Genomic DNA, 13,500 nt, shown 5'->3' with positions numbered 1-13,500 from the left:
AGAAGAATTATATATCTAATTTTCCATGCTCTAGCATGAATTAAATTGTGGAAAACACACACACACACACACACATTTTCAATTCCTACTTTCTTCTACCAAAGCTTTTTTGTAGATGAATGAGCTGGCAAACTATTGCCTTCAACACATCGTCTAAGTTAAGACTTCCCACATTGTTTTTTCCTCCCCACCCCACTGTGTTTATCGTTTACATACAAGGTTTGCCCAACAGCAGATAAACATAACACACTGAAGTATAAGGATTACTTATGTGTAACAGGCATGTTTTTACCTTGAGTCAGAAGGGTTTTAAATTGCTGCACAGCTTTGTTAACATCTACTTGGAAAAATTCCCATAGTTTTATCTTGGGATAAATATCCTCCCAAATTATTTTACGGATACACTGTTTAAAAAAAAAAAAAAAAAAAAAAAAAAAGTTACTTTTACAATACGCAAGTCCTATAAAACTATTAAATGTTGCCATTAAAAAAATAAGCTCTTCAGGGCAGGAACTGTCTTCCTATATGTTTGAAAAACATCAGCACATTTTAAGTACTACCACAATATAAATAACTAAACATTTCTTCATCCAGTTACATTGTTTATTATTACAAAGTAAAATGCTATATTTCTCATTTACTTACACTCAGGTGATGGTCATTTTCAATTGAAGGAGGCAGCCCCTTATCTCTGTATTTCCCTTCAGCCACACTACAGCTTAAATGCCAGAGAGCCCTGTCTAATATCCAGGCTGGTTTCAGGTGGGGAGAATTTACAAGATTATAACCACATTCTGGATGCACCCTAATCCATTCGCTGTTAGCAGCTTATTTAAGAAGAGGAGAAAAAAAAATAATTAAACAAGATGAATTATTTAACTGTTTCATACAAACATCTTAGGACCAAAACTTTAGGATAGCACAGGAGGTAAAATCAGTTCCTTTTCCAATGGAAGGTTTGACTTTAGTTAATGCAGAATCAGGCCATGTGAAAGCTTGCATTCCACTAACATCTTTGATAGGACTATAAAAAGTCAGTAGACAAACAGGTATCACTTCTAGTATATCAGAGAGAATTTTACACTTTTTGTTGCAAAATAACACACACACTGGTTGCTGGGCATTATTTCTCTCAGAATAGCCCCCTTGATATGTTTAAGATCAAGAAGATCATTTCTCCCCAAGTACGGTGCTAAAAATGGCCTAAAGATACAAGATGTTCCAAAAAAACAGAACCTTTAGAGTAGTGATTTGGATGCCTGGGAGGGTAGAGGAAAGGTGAACCCAGAGTAGAGGATTTATATATGACCCTATGCTGTAAATAAACTTATCAGGCCACTGGGTGATGGGAAGGGAGGCAAATCATAAACCTTCATTACAGAACACTGCTACAGAGTAATAAGCACATCCTTCCCTCTGGTGCATGCAGCAAGCTGAATGACAGTTCAAGTAAGACTCCTTCATCACCACTCCTGTTTTCTAAGACAAAGCTATGCAGTAGCATTCTGTGGCAGCATAGAGAAAAACACTGATTTTTCTTTTAAATAAAATTAAAAATGAACACAATACAGAAATCAAGGAGTCATTATCACAGAATTTGAGTGCAACCCACTGCAGTATACACAGGGCTATGCCTGTAGTAACAGTGGGTACACTTAAAGGGTGGAAGAGATTATAAATCACTGGCAGAATATGGAAGAGGAGAAAAAGCATCTAATTCCCATTTCTTCATTTCTCTTTCCTCATGGAAAAGTCCTAGACCCAGCTTCATAGAAAAATGATTATTTTCATGGGATCTTTTGAACTAGTCTATGTAATTTAACAGAGCATTATAATTGCTATAGAATGGCTCAACAACCAAACAAAAATTATCACTATTAAATTCTACAGGGTTTTTCTGGGAGCAATTTCATTCAACATTATTGGTTTCACCTCTGTATAATGCTTACAGGACTTTTAGATGTGGGTTTTCTTAGCACTGAATTGTTTTAGTAGAGTCATGGGAGACTGAAGTAAATCAAATGTGATACCTAACTCAAAGAAAGAGGAAAAAGGGATGGTGTCAGTTACTATCCACAAGTAATTTTCTAACCTTGGTAAACAAGTGGAATAAATATTAAGGAAGAGTCAAAATCCCCTACATCACAATGGAACCACAAACATGGGCTGATTAATAAAAACTACTAACTGTTTTTGAGGATTTGTTGGGGTTTTTTGGGGGGGAGGTGACCTTGCACCCCATAATGCTTTATAGAAATACACTTATGAGTGTAAATATGACATAACTGGAATATGTTTTATGCTAGATATGCCATGTAACATATCTTTGCAAAGGTTAGGATCTACTGAATATATTCATCCTATTTGTATGCATGTATCATTTTTATATTTGAAGTTATGAATATTGGCTATGTATTTGTTTACTTCTAAGTAGCCTCAGTGAAGCATTTGGTCAGCTTCTTGAGAAAGGACTATTCTCAGTAAGTGCCCAGTCAAGAAACACTTAACTGACAATGGACTTTGGGAGATGCCAATCCACATCTGAGTTTTCCTGGGAACATTCAAACTAACATGTAAACAATGATTCAGCTTTTTGCAGGCCGACGCCATTCATACACGTGTGATTTGCCCAGGTGGCTACAGACTCCATCCTGTTACTGTGATTTAGCACAGGAGAACAAAGGGGTTTCCGCCCACAAGAGATAGAATATAAAAGGCCCTGGAAACCCCTCCATTTTGTCTTCAGCTGGCTCTCCACTCCAAAGAGATGTTTGAAAGAAACTGGAACAAAAGACAGTAACTACGGGGGGGGAGGGGGGGAGGTGAGTGATTGCTGGACCCAGACTAGGAAGGAGTCTAGTCTGTGAAAGAAGGTTAATGGAACATCTGAGGGCGAGATTTACCTGCATTTAGTTTCCTACTGTATTAGGCTTAGACTTGCGTTTTTTGTTTTATTTTGCTTGGTAATTTACTTTGTTGTATCTGTTATTACTTGGAACCATTTAAATCCTACTTTTTATACTTAACATCACTTTTTGCTTATTAATTAACCCAGAGCAAGTAATTAATACCTGGGGGAGCAAACAGCTGTGCATCTCTCTCTATCAGTGTTATAGAGGGCAAACAATTTATGAGTTTACCCTGTATAAGCTTTATACAGAGTAAAATGGATTTATTTGGGGTTTGGATCCCATTGGGAACTGGGTGTCTGGGTGCTAGAGGCAGGAGCACTTCTTAAGCTGTTTTAAGTTAAGTCTGCAGCTTTTGGGGGGACGTGGTTCAGACCTAGGTCCATGTTTGCAGCAGGCTAGCATGTCTGGCTCAACAAGACAGGGTACTGAAGTCCCAAGCTGCCAGGGAAAATGGGCTCAAAGATAGTCTCAGCACATCAGGTGGCAGTCCCAAGGGGGTTTCTGTGACCGAACCCGTCACAGGGGGTTGGTTTCTTTTTTATATCAAAGGAAAAGAAACAGAACTACTGCTCACCCTATAGTATGTATAGTTTTTTCTTGTTCAAAGTGACCTCTACCATTTCATCTCAATATCATTTAGAACTTGGCATTGACTATTTGACCTTTATAAATATGGAACTCTGCCATTCACAACTAAAAGCAGCCTGCTCACTTGAAAGTACCACAAAGCAACATTACCTCGGGCCTTTAAAAACTTCACTTGTAAATATTTTATTCTGGGTTTTATTCAACATACATACATACTACCTCAGACATCTGTATGAAAAATATTTTTTCTTTAAAAAGCAAAGTTATCCTATTCTGCATAGATGAGCAAAAAGCATGATAGATGCTTCTAAAAAAGACTTCTCCTTTTGCCTCAGAAATGGTTGATTCTTTCCAACAAAATATAAGGCAGCAAAAGGACAACTTTTCACTGGATTCTGAGAAACTGCCTTTCTAGCCTACAGAGGGGAAATGAAAACATTTCTAATCATTGCGATAAAGGAATTGCTTTGAAGATTAATCCTCTCAATAATTGGAATTTAGTGAGAGAAACTTATTTCTAGAGAAACACTAGACACACAGCATTATGCTTGACAAACTATTCTTGTTTTGTGAAATGAAATAGACGGGAAAATATACGTATATCTGATTAGAGAAATTCACAGATGTAGTAGTATATTCACCATAATATAAACTTCATTTTAAAAAAAAAGGAAGGAAGAAAAGAAAAGAGGAAGGAAGAAGTTTACTAGCCCATTTTGTTGTGAAGATTAGTTTCAGAACTGAAATTAATGCAATGTTGTCTTTTTGAGTGTGAAGCCAGATGCACAAACAATAGCACTCAGACTTTTCCCTTTCATCTCAAATAAGAGTTGACTCTGATGACTAGTTTGATTTACCACAAAAATTTAAGTGCTACTGAAGACATTCTGGCTATAGGGAAATGGGAAACATTTCCCTAAACTGCAATGCACATACACGCTAGGCAGAGAAAGAAGACAGAATTGATAAACAGGGCTGGTAGCTAGAGAATGGTGCAGGAGAACTGTGGTTACAGCTGTTAAAATATAAAATTCTCATCTGGTGTTGTGAGGACATTATAAGGCCCCAGTCCTGCAAACACACAAGTTACACACATGCATGAGAAGTTGTAGAATCAGGGCCCAAATTTTTAATCTATATTTGTAAAAAAGCTTATTGTGGCAAGAATACCAGACTAGGCCAGTAGCATTTGTTGTGTGCGAGGATAGCTAGCTCAAAAGAAATAAACTGCAAGTTTTGTTTGCTTTACACAGAGCTGCATTTCATTTAAAGAAATGATTGTGACACTAACATGTTTAACCATTTTACTGCTGATCCTGTTATCAGACATTCAATTATTTAAGAGTACTGCATGGAACTAAGCCTGCTTTTTTTGAATATGCAAACAGCTAAATAGTCTATCAAATTATTTTAGTCAAATAATTATTAAGAAGCTTCCTAAAAGAGGCTTAGAATTAAAATATTTCAACTGAAATCTTTTTCACCAACTTATATAAAAAAAAGAACCACCACCAATATTAGTTTATCAGCAGCAAACAAAATAAAATCATGGAACCTTTTAAAATGCATGTATATCTAACCAAGCAAAGTTTTTAATGGCTGAGAAGATATGATCTATTTTTGCACTATTATGTGGAATAATTAGACTTTATAATTATTGGGATACAAAATTGATCCTGTTACTAATGTCGAGATCATATTCCTTGAACGTGTCTTCTTTTAAAAGTATTATATGGACTTGTTCCATACCTTCTCTCACCATCACCCCCATTCACCCCCACTTCTGCTTTTCTTTCTTCCTCCTCTGATAATAGTATCCTAAAGTTGGTGTGGTTTTTTTTAAATAGTGAAGAACATTACATTGTTAAACAGTGTAATCCAGTGAATTTATGCCTGAACAATGCCCTGCGGTATATATAAATACAGTTAGTATTATGAAAATATAGACATGCAACTTGGTGTTCTATAGATATGTATGAGGATCTCCTTAGATTTTTAATGTTTTAAGCACCGAAAAAGAATTCTCATTTTGTCATTTTAATAGACACAACTCTCCCTGACAGACACAAGAGATGCCCTAGACTTAAGGGGTTCAGAAGGCAGATAAAGAAGAACAAGTTCCTTAAAAAGCCTTTTAAAAGGTCTATTCAAGGGAAAAAATCGTGGAATAACCAGAATAGCTTTGACCGTGTTACTGAGTTGGCAATAAAAAGCACCAAGATAGTATAACAAAAATCATACCAGTATGATTGTAGACTACGTCTGTTATACAAAGCATATTCCATTCATTTTTCATTTTTTCCACTAGGTTTCCTATATTGCTCCAAGTACACTTTTTATTTGGGCTTGAAAAGTCAGGATTTACTTCTAACTGATCAGCCAGAGAGTAGCATGATCTAGATAATCCAAGTTTTTGCAATGGCGTAAAATGAATCATGTTGTAACCTACAAAAACGACAAGGAAACCATTTGTTAATACAAGAAAAACGTTACAATGAAGATGAGGAAATTCTATGATAAACTGTATAATCATAGTACGTACTGAAAACAAAACTTTTCACGTAACTAAGAAAAGTTTTAGGGCGGGGGCAAACTACGGCCCGTGAGCCACATCCGGCCCGGCTTCCGAGCCCCTGGCCTGGGAGGCTCGGCTCGGCCCCTCCCCCGCTGTCCCCCTCGCCCGCAGCCTCAGCTTGCTCGCTCCGTCGCAATGCTCTGGGTGGTGGGGCTGTGAGCTCCTGGGGCAGCTCAGCTGCAGAGCCCAGCCTGACCCTCTGTGTTGCGTGGTGGCAGCGGGCAGCGTGGCTGTAGTGCTGCCAGCCACCGGTGCTCCAGGGGAGTTCGGGGCGGTGGTCGGGGGCAGGGGTGTGGATGGTGGTCAGGGGGAAACAGGGTGTTGAATGGGGGTATGGGTCCCGGGGGGCAGTCAGGAAGGATGGGGGGTTGATGGGGCAGCAGGGGGCAGTCAGGGCAGGGGTTCCAGGGGCAGTCAGGGGACAGGGAGAAAGGGTGGTTGGATGGGGAAGGGGTTCCGGGGGCAGGCCATCAGGAATGAGAGGAGGGGTTGGATGGGGCGGCGGGAGTCTGGGGGCAGTCAGAGGACAGGGAGCGGGGTGTGTGTGGATTGGGCAGGGGTCCCAGAGGGGCCGTCAGGGAACGGGGGGGGTTGGACGGGGCAGGAGTCCGGGGGGGGGGGGCAGATAGGAGTTGGGGGCCGGGCCGCGACCCCCTCCCTTAACCGGCCCTCCATACAATTTACGAAACCCGATGCGGCCCTCAGGCTAAAACGTTTGCCCGCCCCTGTTTTAAGGTAAGATTTAAACCACTCTTCCCAGCTCAGATTTATCCCCACCTCCTGTCCACTGTTCCAATCAATTCTACCAACTTCACATCTATGTGAAACAAATTAAACAATCTAAAAATTTAGATCACGTTTTTAAAGATAATTCCCAAATACTTGTCTTTCAAAGCAAATATTTTAGTAAATCAGACTGGTTTGCGCTATTATATGTTTAACATTGAATTCAGTTTCATAACTATTTTCATAACTTAAACTGGAAACTACAAAAAGATATATGAACTGTGTAACAGATACTGGTAGAACATAAACAGTATCCCTTAAAAATTACCTTTACAGAGTATGTGGTTATTACCTGATTCTTTTGCAACTTTAAGACGATCTTCCCATTCCTCAAATGGTCCCAGACACTTAGCTAGGAATGTCTGGAGTGTAACACAGTCCAAATGCAATACTTGATTATCAGCTCCAACACGCAAAATAGGGTCCACAACTATGTAACCTCCACCACTTTTCTCATTTCTAAAATAAATTGAGTCTATTAAACACTGGAAAAGCAAATGCTCATTGCACCAGCCATTTCTAACACCAGAAGCCAATCCACAATCTGGTAATTTAAAGTCATCCCATTTTAGCCACAAAACAGTTACCAATCTTTCAAACTCAGAGTAGTTCCCACCATTTCCCCAATTTATGGATGCATTTAGACTCAAATGTACTTCATGTTCTGCCTCTGAAATTTACAACAAGGCCTTTTTCTGGAGAAAGAACATACAAAAGACCTGTCCTGCAGTTGGAACCATGGAAGTAGACCTTTAGGACTGTTTGAAGTCCTATGGATTTCAATGTGGCTTTGTGAATATCTGACAATCAGCCTGCATGGATTGGATTGGGGTCAAAAACAGTGACTGAACCTATGAGGTGCCAAGTATTCTTAACCCCTTCCCCCATTCCTCTACTCAGCAACTTTTTAATAGAATGAATACGAGTATTCTCAAAACATGATTAGAGGAAATATAGCCGATGGTGAAAAATTATAAACAGGGATCAAAATTTTTCCTCTGATTACTGGTCCAGGCTGAGAACCTGGAAGATTTTGATGGTCCTGATCAGCCAGAATGGTCCCAAAGCTATCAGCTCTTAAACAATGGTAATAGGTGAGGTACAATACACTACAGATTGATTGATTGCATTAGACTTTATAAAAAAAACTGAATTCTGATTACCATCTTACTTTTAGTCTTACACTGTCTCAAGACCTCAAAAAAAAAAAAATCACTGAAGTTAGAGATGAATGGGTTAATGTTGCATAGGTTTTGAACATAATGATTTCTAGCTCTGGTAGCAGCTATAGGTCAGAACTGAGTGGAACAAAACCTGAAGATATGCAAGAAAGACTACTTATTTTAATGTCTGATCTCTCACAACCTTCCAAGTCTATTAATAAATTATTTGTACTATTAGAATGCTGACTTTGAAACCTTGCAGGCATGGATTGCCTTTCCAAAATTCATAAACAAATAGATGACTAAATTTGTTCCGAGTACTCCCCAAAACACTGCAGCATCAAAAACTACATCTTGCATCCTTTGTGGGCAGTCCTCTGCAGAAGCCAATGACTGCACTGATATGGAAACTGAATTATCCTCTTACACCTCATAGTTCTCCTAGGTCAAGACTGAGATACATGGAGTAGTGAGGGGAAGACTGCAGTTTTTCATATGTAAAAAGCTCCACTTACTCATGACTGAAATAATACTGGTATGATCCAGAAATTTGGAGATCCAGTTTACAGTATTTGTCAGAATCATCTTCTTTTCCTGTTGGGTTGTGCCATGACAGTGCCCTGAACTTGCGGCGATAGAATAATTCTCCAGAAGCTGGGTAATTAGTGTACACTGTAACATGCTTGCCTTGTAATGTTGGGCCCAGTCGGAATTGCAGTTCAAAACCTCAACAGAAAAGAGAATGGGTTTAAAAAAAAAAAAATCTCATTTATTATTAAAATTAAAGACTAAATCTTTTGGTTTATTATTGTGATTCACAATATGAAGATTTTAAGTTAATAGATGGGTACTATAATTCTAAATAGGTGTATTGGGTGTAAAGTTAAGAGAATGTTTTTATTTTACTGCCATTTCTCATCAACAGATAATGATGCTGTAATAATTATTTCTGCTTCTCTGCTGGTGTTACCATTCAAAACCAACCAGAACCCTGAAATGGGAAACTAATTATCCCGCTTCAGAGCACTTTATTTCTACTTCTGCTCAAATACAATACAGTAACAAAAAAATGCCTGGGAAAAGTTATTTATTACAGTTTTGGAAGAATTGTGAGGTGACAGGAGTACTACAAGCTAAACAGACACCTCATTTTAATACATAATATAGAGAGATGGGGTACACACATTTTTTATTTAATTTAAATGTCAACTTAAAGCCCATATTTTACCTATTATTTGTTACGTGTAACACCCAACATTACTATAATTGACATGAAAAACAAAGTAAGGGAAAAAAGCTATTTTTCTCTAGTCTGTTTCTCTTTGTGCACTTGAAAGCATTTTCTGTCTTGTCAGTTTCTCATATTTATGTGAACCTTTCACATAACAGAGAAAGAAAATAATTCTTAAATATAAAAGCACAACAGGAAAATATGACTCTCAAACCACATACACTGGCACAGGAACTTGGGAATACGTAGCACCTGAATTTAGTTTTTTTTTTTTTTTTTAAACTGACAAGGTTCTAAGTTGACACTCATTCTTTAAATTTAACTGAACTGGGAAAATGGGTATTTGTGAAAAGTAGAAGACCAAACTTGAAAATGAAAATATTTTAGATATTTTTACATTTCATGGAATATTCAACTAAACAAATCCAAAAACCTTTACATTTTTTGAAAATATAAATGAAGTTACAGACCAAGGCCCCACTCTTGCAATTTACAGCTATACTTGCATGGAGCCCCACTGACTTCCATGGGACTCTTCTTGGGTGCAACAGCTCATCCACAAATAGTAAATTGCAAGATTGAAGCCTTAATACTCTAAAATGAAAACATTTGTCCCCAATTCTATTATCTAATCCACTTGTTCACATGGAATTTCATTTAAGCCAACAGGTCTCAGTGCATGTGTGTGCCTGAATGAATCGGACTGTAGTATCATGGCCTTAAAAGCCTGGTCTGCTCACATGTGTAAAACTGGACAGATACACTTGCAAGGCAACGACCATTATTGATTGAAGCCTCAACCTTGCAACTGACTACACCCACATACAGCCATGCAACCCTGCAGGGCCACAGTGACTTCAACAGACAGTCAATTGCAGGACCAGGATCTTAGAATCCATGACTTTTTTAAAAAAGTGCTTTTTTATTCATTCTTCAGTTAAAAAGCAAAATACTCTTGGCTGTCTTGTCTTCCTGGTAAGAAAGTTCTACATGTAGTCTGAAGAACAGATAAACCAATCGTGTATGAGAAAAAGAGAGTTTAAAATTGTGCTGTAACATGTAAAAAAGTTAAACAACTGAATCACACTATCCTGATTAAATAAAAAAGTTGCTCAACAAATGGAATTGTGCCAGCACAACCAAATATCAGAGTCCAGCTATCCAAGTACATTTAAATAGCCCATGCCAATGAAAGTTTACAGTACATTACTTACCCCATCATCCACTAAACATAAAAAAAAGAGGGGGGGAAAAATACCCTCCAAACACATAATAGTGCAAAGGCTTAACAATACACCTCTACCCCTATATAACGCTGTCCTTGGGAGCCAAAAAGTCTTACCGCATTATAGGTGAAACCGCGTTATATCGAACTTGCTTTGATCCGCCGGAGTGCGCAGCCCCGCCCCCCCGGAGCGCTGCTTTACCGCTTTATATCCGAATTCGTGTTATATCGGGTCACGTTATATTGAGGTAGAGGTGTAGTTTCAGGATTTGGGTGCCTATCAACTAAAAACATAGCTAACTTGGTTGCAAAAATTGTACACAAAAATCACTCTTGGGGCTTGTCTACACTGGCATTTTACAGTGCTGCAACTTTCTTGCTCGAGGGTGTGAAACCCCCCCCCCCCCCCCCGAGTGCTGCAAGTTTCAGCACTGTAAAGTGCCAGTGTAGACAGTGCATCTGCGCTAGAAGCCGCGCTCCCAGCACTGGTAGCTATTCCTCTCGTGGAGGTGGTGCGACTACACAAGGCACATTAAAGAGCTGCCGCAGCAGCGCTTTAACATTGCTAGTGAAGATGTGCCCTCAGAAAGTTCAGGCAATTTCTCCTCACTATAATCTTGACATTTCCTTATTAAGTCTGCTAAAATTAGATCAGGCTACAGGGTTATAGGCCTTAGATATCTTACTCCCTATAGTAACAGTACTGATACCAGGAATGCTTTGCCTAAATTAGCTACTCTCTCCCTCAACTAGCTATCAACGTAGGCAATTTGAAATGTATGGCTTTCAAATCTTCAGCGGCCTCCAAACAAAGCTTACATAGCTTGAAGAAAAGTTAATAAGGAGGTCAGAACTGACTCTGCACTTTGTTCATTAATGATAAAAGTTTCTGGTAAATTCACATACTAATCATTCAGCAAATTCTGAAATCTAAGTATTTAAGCAGACTTCTAGTTTTATAGAAGGGTAAAAAAAAGTTGTGCTGTTCTGAAAGTATTTTGAAAGTATGGTAAATTCATAAATCAACCATTCTTGGACAATATTTTTTAAATCTTCCTGGTGAAAGTTAAAACTTTTACTGCTGCCCCTTTAAAAAAAAAAAAAAGCAGTATGCAAGAAAGAATAAAGATATCAGATAACATTTTCATCTCATCTATCTTTGTTTCTGGCGCATCATACTTGCGCTTGTAGATGGCTTTTCTGGCATACATCGCTGATCGGGAATATTTCCCAATTCCTCGGGCCAGCACTGGGTTACGGCTTGATGGTGCTTTTTAGGCTTCTTTGCCTTCTTCTCGCCTGCCATCTTCCTTCTAGAACCCAGTGCTGGCCCGAGGAATTGGGAAATATTCCCGATCAGCGATGTATGCCAGAATTTTCATCTTAAACAGTTCATTGGCTGGAGATTGCTGACCAAGATGATACTGGGCAAAATATACCTTTCACTAACAGGTTGATGGGTATACTTAAAAATAAAAATAATTCCAAGTACTTACTAACATGAGAAATCATTGCAAATTACAGCATTGCTGTAATGAATTTAGTACACAAACATGTCTTTCCAAATCTTACCTGTGACCCAAAAAAAAGGATTGAAGATATAAATATAATTCATATCCCTACAACTAAGACATGGGATTTGTACATAATAGATTTAGTATTGCACAAAAAAAGCTGGATTATGAAAACTTTTATAAATAGCAAAGACAGGGACTGAAGTAGTGATGGATATGGGAGTGCTATAATTATACCATCCTTCAGGTGCGGTCAGAAACTAGGCTCATATTTAATTGGAATAGTGATTTTGCTAATTTTTTTTTTTAAATATACAATTTGCCTTTCAGCCTGAAAGTGTTTTACAACCCACACTGACAGGGTGACCAGACAGCAAGTGTGAAAAATCGGGATGGGGGTGGGGGGTAATAGGAGCCTATATAAGAAAAAGCCCCAAATATCAGGACTGTTTCTATAAAATTGGGACATCTGGTCACCCACTGATCCATGATTGTGGTCTCTAAAGCGATCACCATACAAACAATCAACACCATACAAAGAGCACTACAGTGCCAGAGGACAGCAACTAACCTGAACACAGTGCGAGTGTGTGAGAGAGATGATGGGGGAGGGAAAAACTCCAGCTCTCCACGATCATTTTCATTAATGAATGTCAATGCTGGCTTACCTAAGAGCTGCCTAGACTCTCCGTTCGGTTACTAACCAGCGCTGCGCACAGCAGAGCCGTTACATGTCAGCACTGACCTTGCTGAAGCCTGAAGAGGGTCTTCTCCCGCTTTTCCATGGCGTTCAGAAGCAAAACTCGAGTCTGGTTACTGGGGGGCATTTTTGCTACCCGGTGACTTGGCCTCTTTCAAGGGGGGACACTTAATGTCGGAAATACAGGAGCGACCCCTACAAAAACAAACAGCCCCCCCCCACAAGTCAACAGCCACGAAAGCAGGAAGGAGTCCCAGCCCCGCGGGAGCCAGACTTACATTGCCCAGCCTGCAGAGCGCCCGGGGAGAAGCGCGGAGGGAGGCAGCCCCGGGAGCTGGGGGTCCAGTCCCGGCGCGCAAGGCCGAGCCGCAGGCAGAGAGCGGCGGCCGGGGTCGCGCTGCAGCGCAGGTGGAGGGGCTGCGCCTGTCAGTCTCGCTGTGCAATGCGCCCTCGGCCGGGGCGCGCAGGGGGCGGGGGCGTCGCCTGGCAGCGCGTCCCACCCCAGGGGCTATATAAATAGCTGCCGGCGCGGGGCTACTCACGGGCGGCTCCTCCGCGCCGAGCACCGCACCGGCTGCGAGCACTAGGGGCCTCCGTCCGCCACAGGCCGGGCGGCTCCTCACCTCACCGGCACGCACCGCCCAGGCCCTCCCGCCTCGCAACAACTTTATTGGTTCCGCCGCGGCCAGACACTGACAGGGCGGGGGGCGGCGGAGCTCCCGCGAGAGGAGCGGCTGATGGTGGCCGGAGGGAGGAGAGGGGGTTGCATGGGGCAGGAGCGCTGCTGGGAGATGGGATTTGAAATG

The 13,500-nt window shown here is 40.3% G+C and overlaps 1 protein-coding gene across 1 annotated transcript in view; it reads right to left on the bottom strand.

Annotated features, from left to right (window-relative positions):
• Positions 1–13,295, bottom strand: part of AGL (amylo-alpha-1, 6-glucosidase, 4-alpha-glucanotransferase) — a 59,951-nt gene extending 46,656 nt beyond the window's left edge. The window contains exons 1-7 of the mRNA XM_065408828.1: positions 13,237–13,295; positions 12,740–12,889; positions 8,540–8,750; positions 7,154–7,320; positions 5,742–5,945; positions 646–827; positions 293–404 (exon numbers count right to left, since the gene is read on the bottom strand). Coding sequence (XP_065264900.1) covers positions 293–404; positions 646–827; positions 5,742–5,945; positions 7,154–7,320; positions 8,540–8,750; positions 12,740–12,821 — 958 coding nt within the window. The 5' untranslated portion in view covers positions 12,822–12,889; positions 13,237–13,295. The remainder of the gene's footprint in view (positions 1–292; positions 405–645; positions 828–5,741; positions 5,946–7,153; positions 7,321–8,539; positions 8,751–12,739; positions 12,890–13,236) is intronic.
• Between the last annotated feature and the right edge of the window lie 205 nt (positions 13,296–13,500).

Source organism: Emys orbicularis, chromosome 8, assembly GCF_028017835.1.
Source record: "Emys orbicularis isolate rEmyOrb1 chromosome 8, rEmyOrb1.hap1, whole genome shotgun sequence".
Taxonomy (NCBI): domain Eukaryota; kingdom Metazoa; phylum Chordata; order Testudines; family Emydidae; genus Emys; species Emys orbicularis.
Note: the sequence above shows the minus strand (reverse complement) of the source record. Positions and strands in the feature narration are given on the sequence as shown.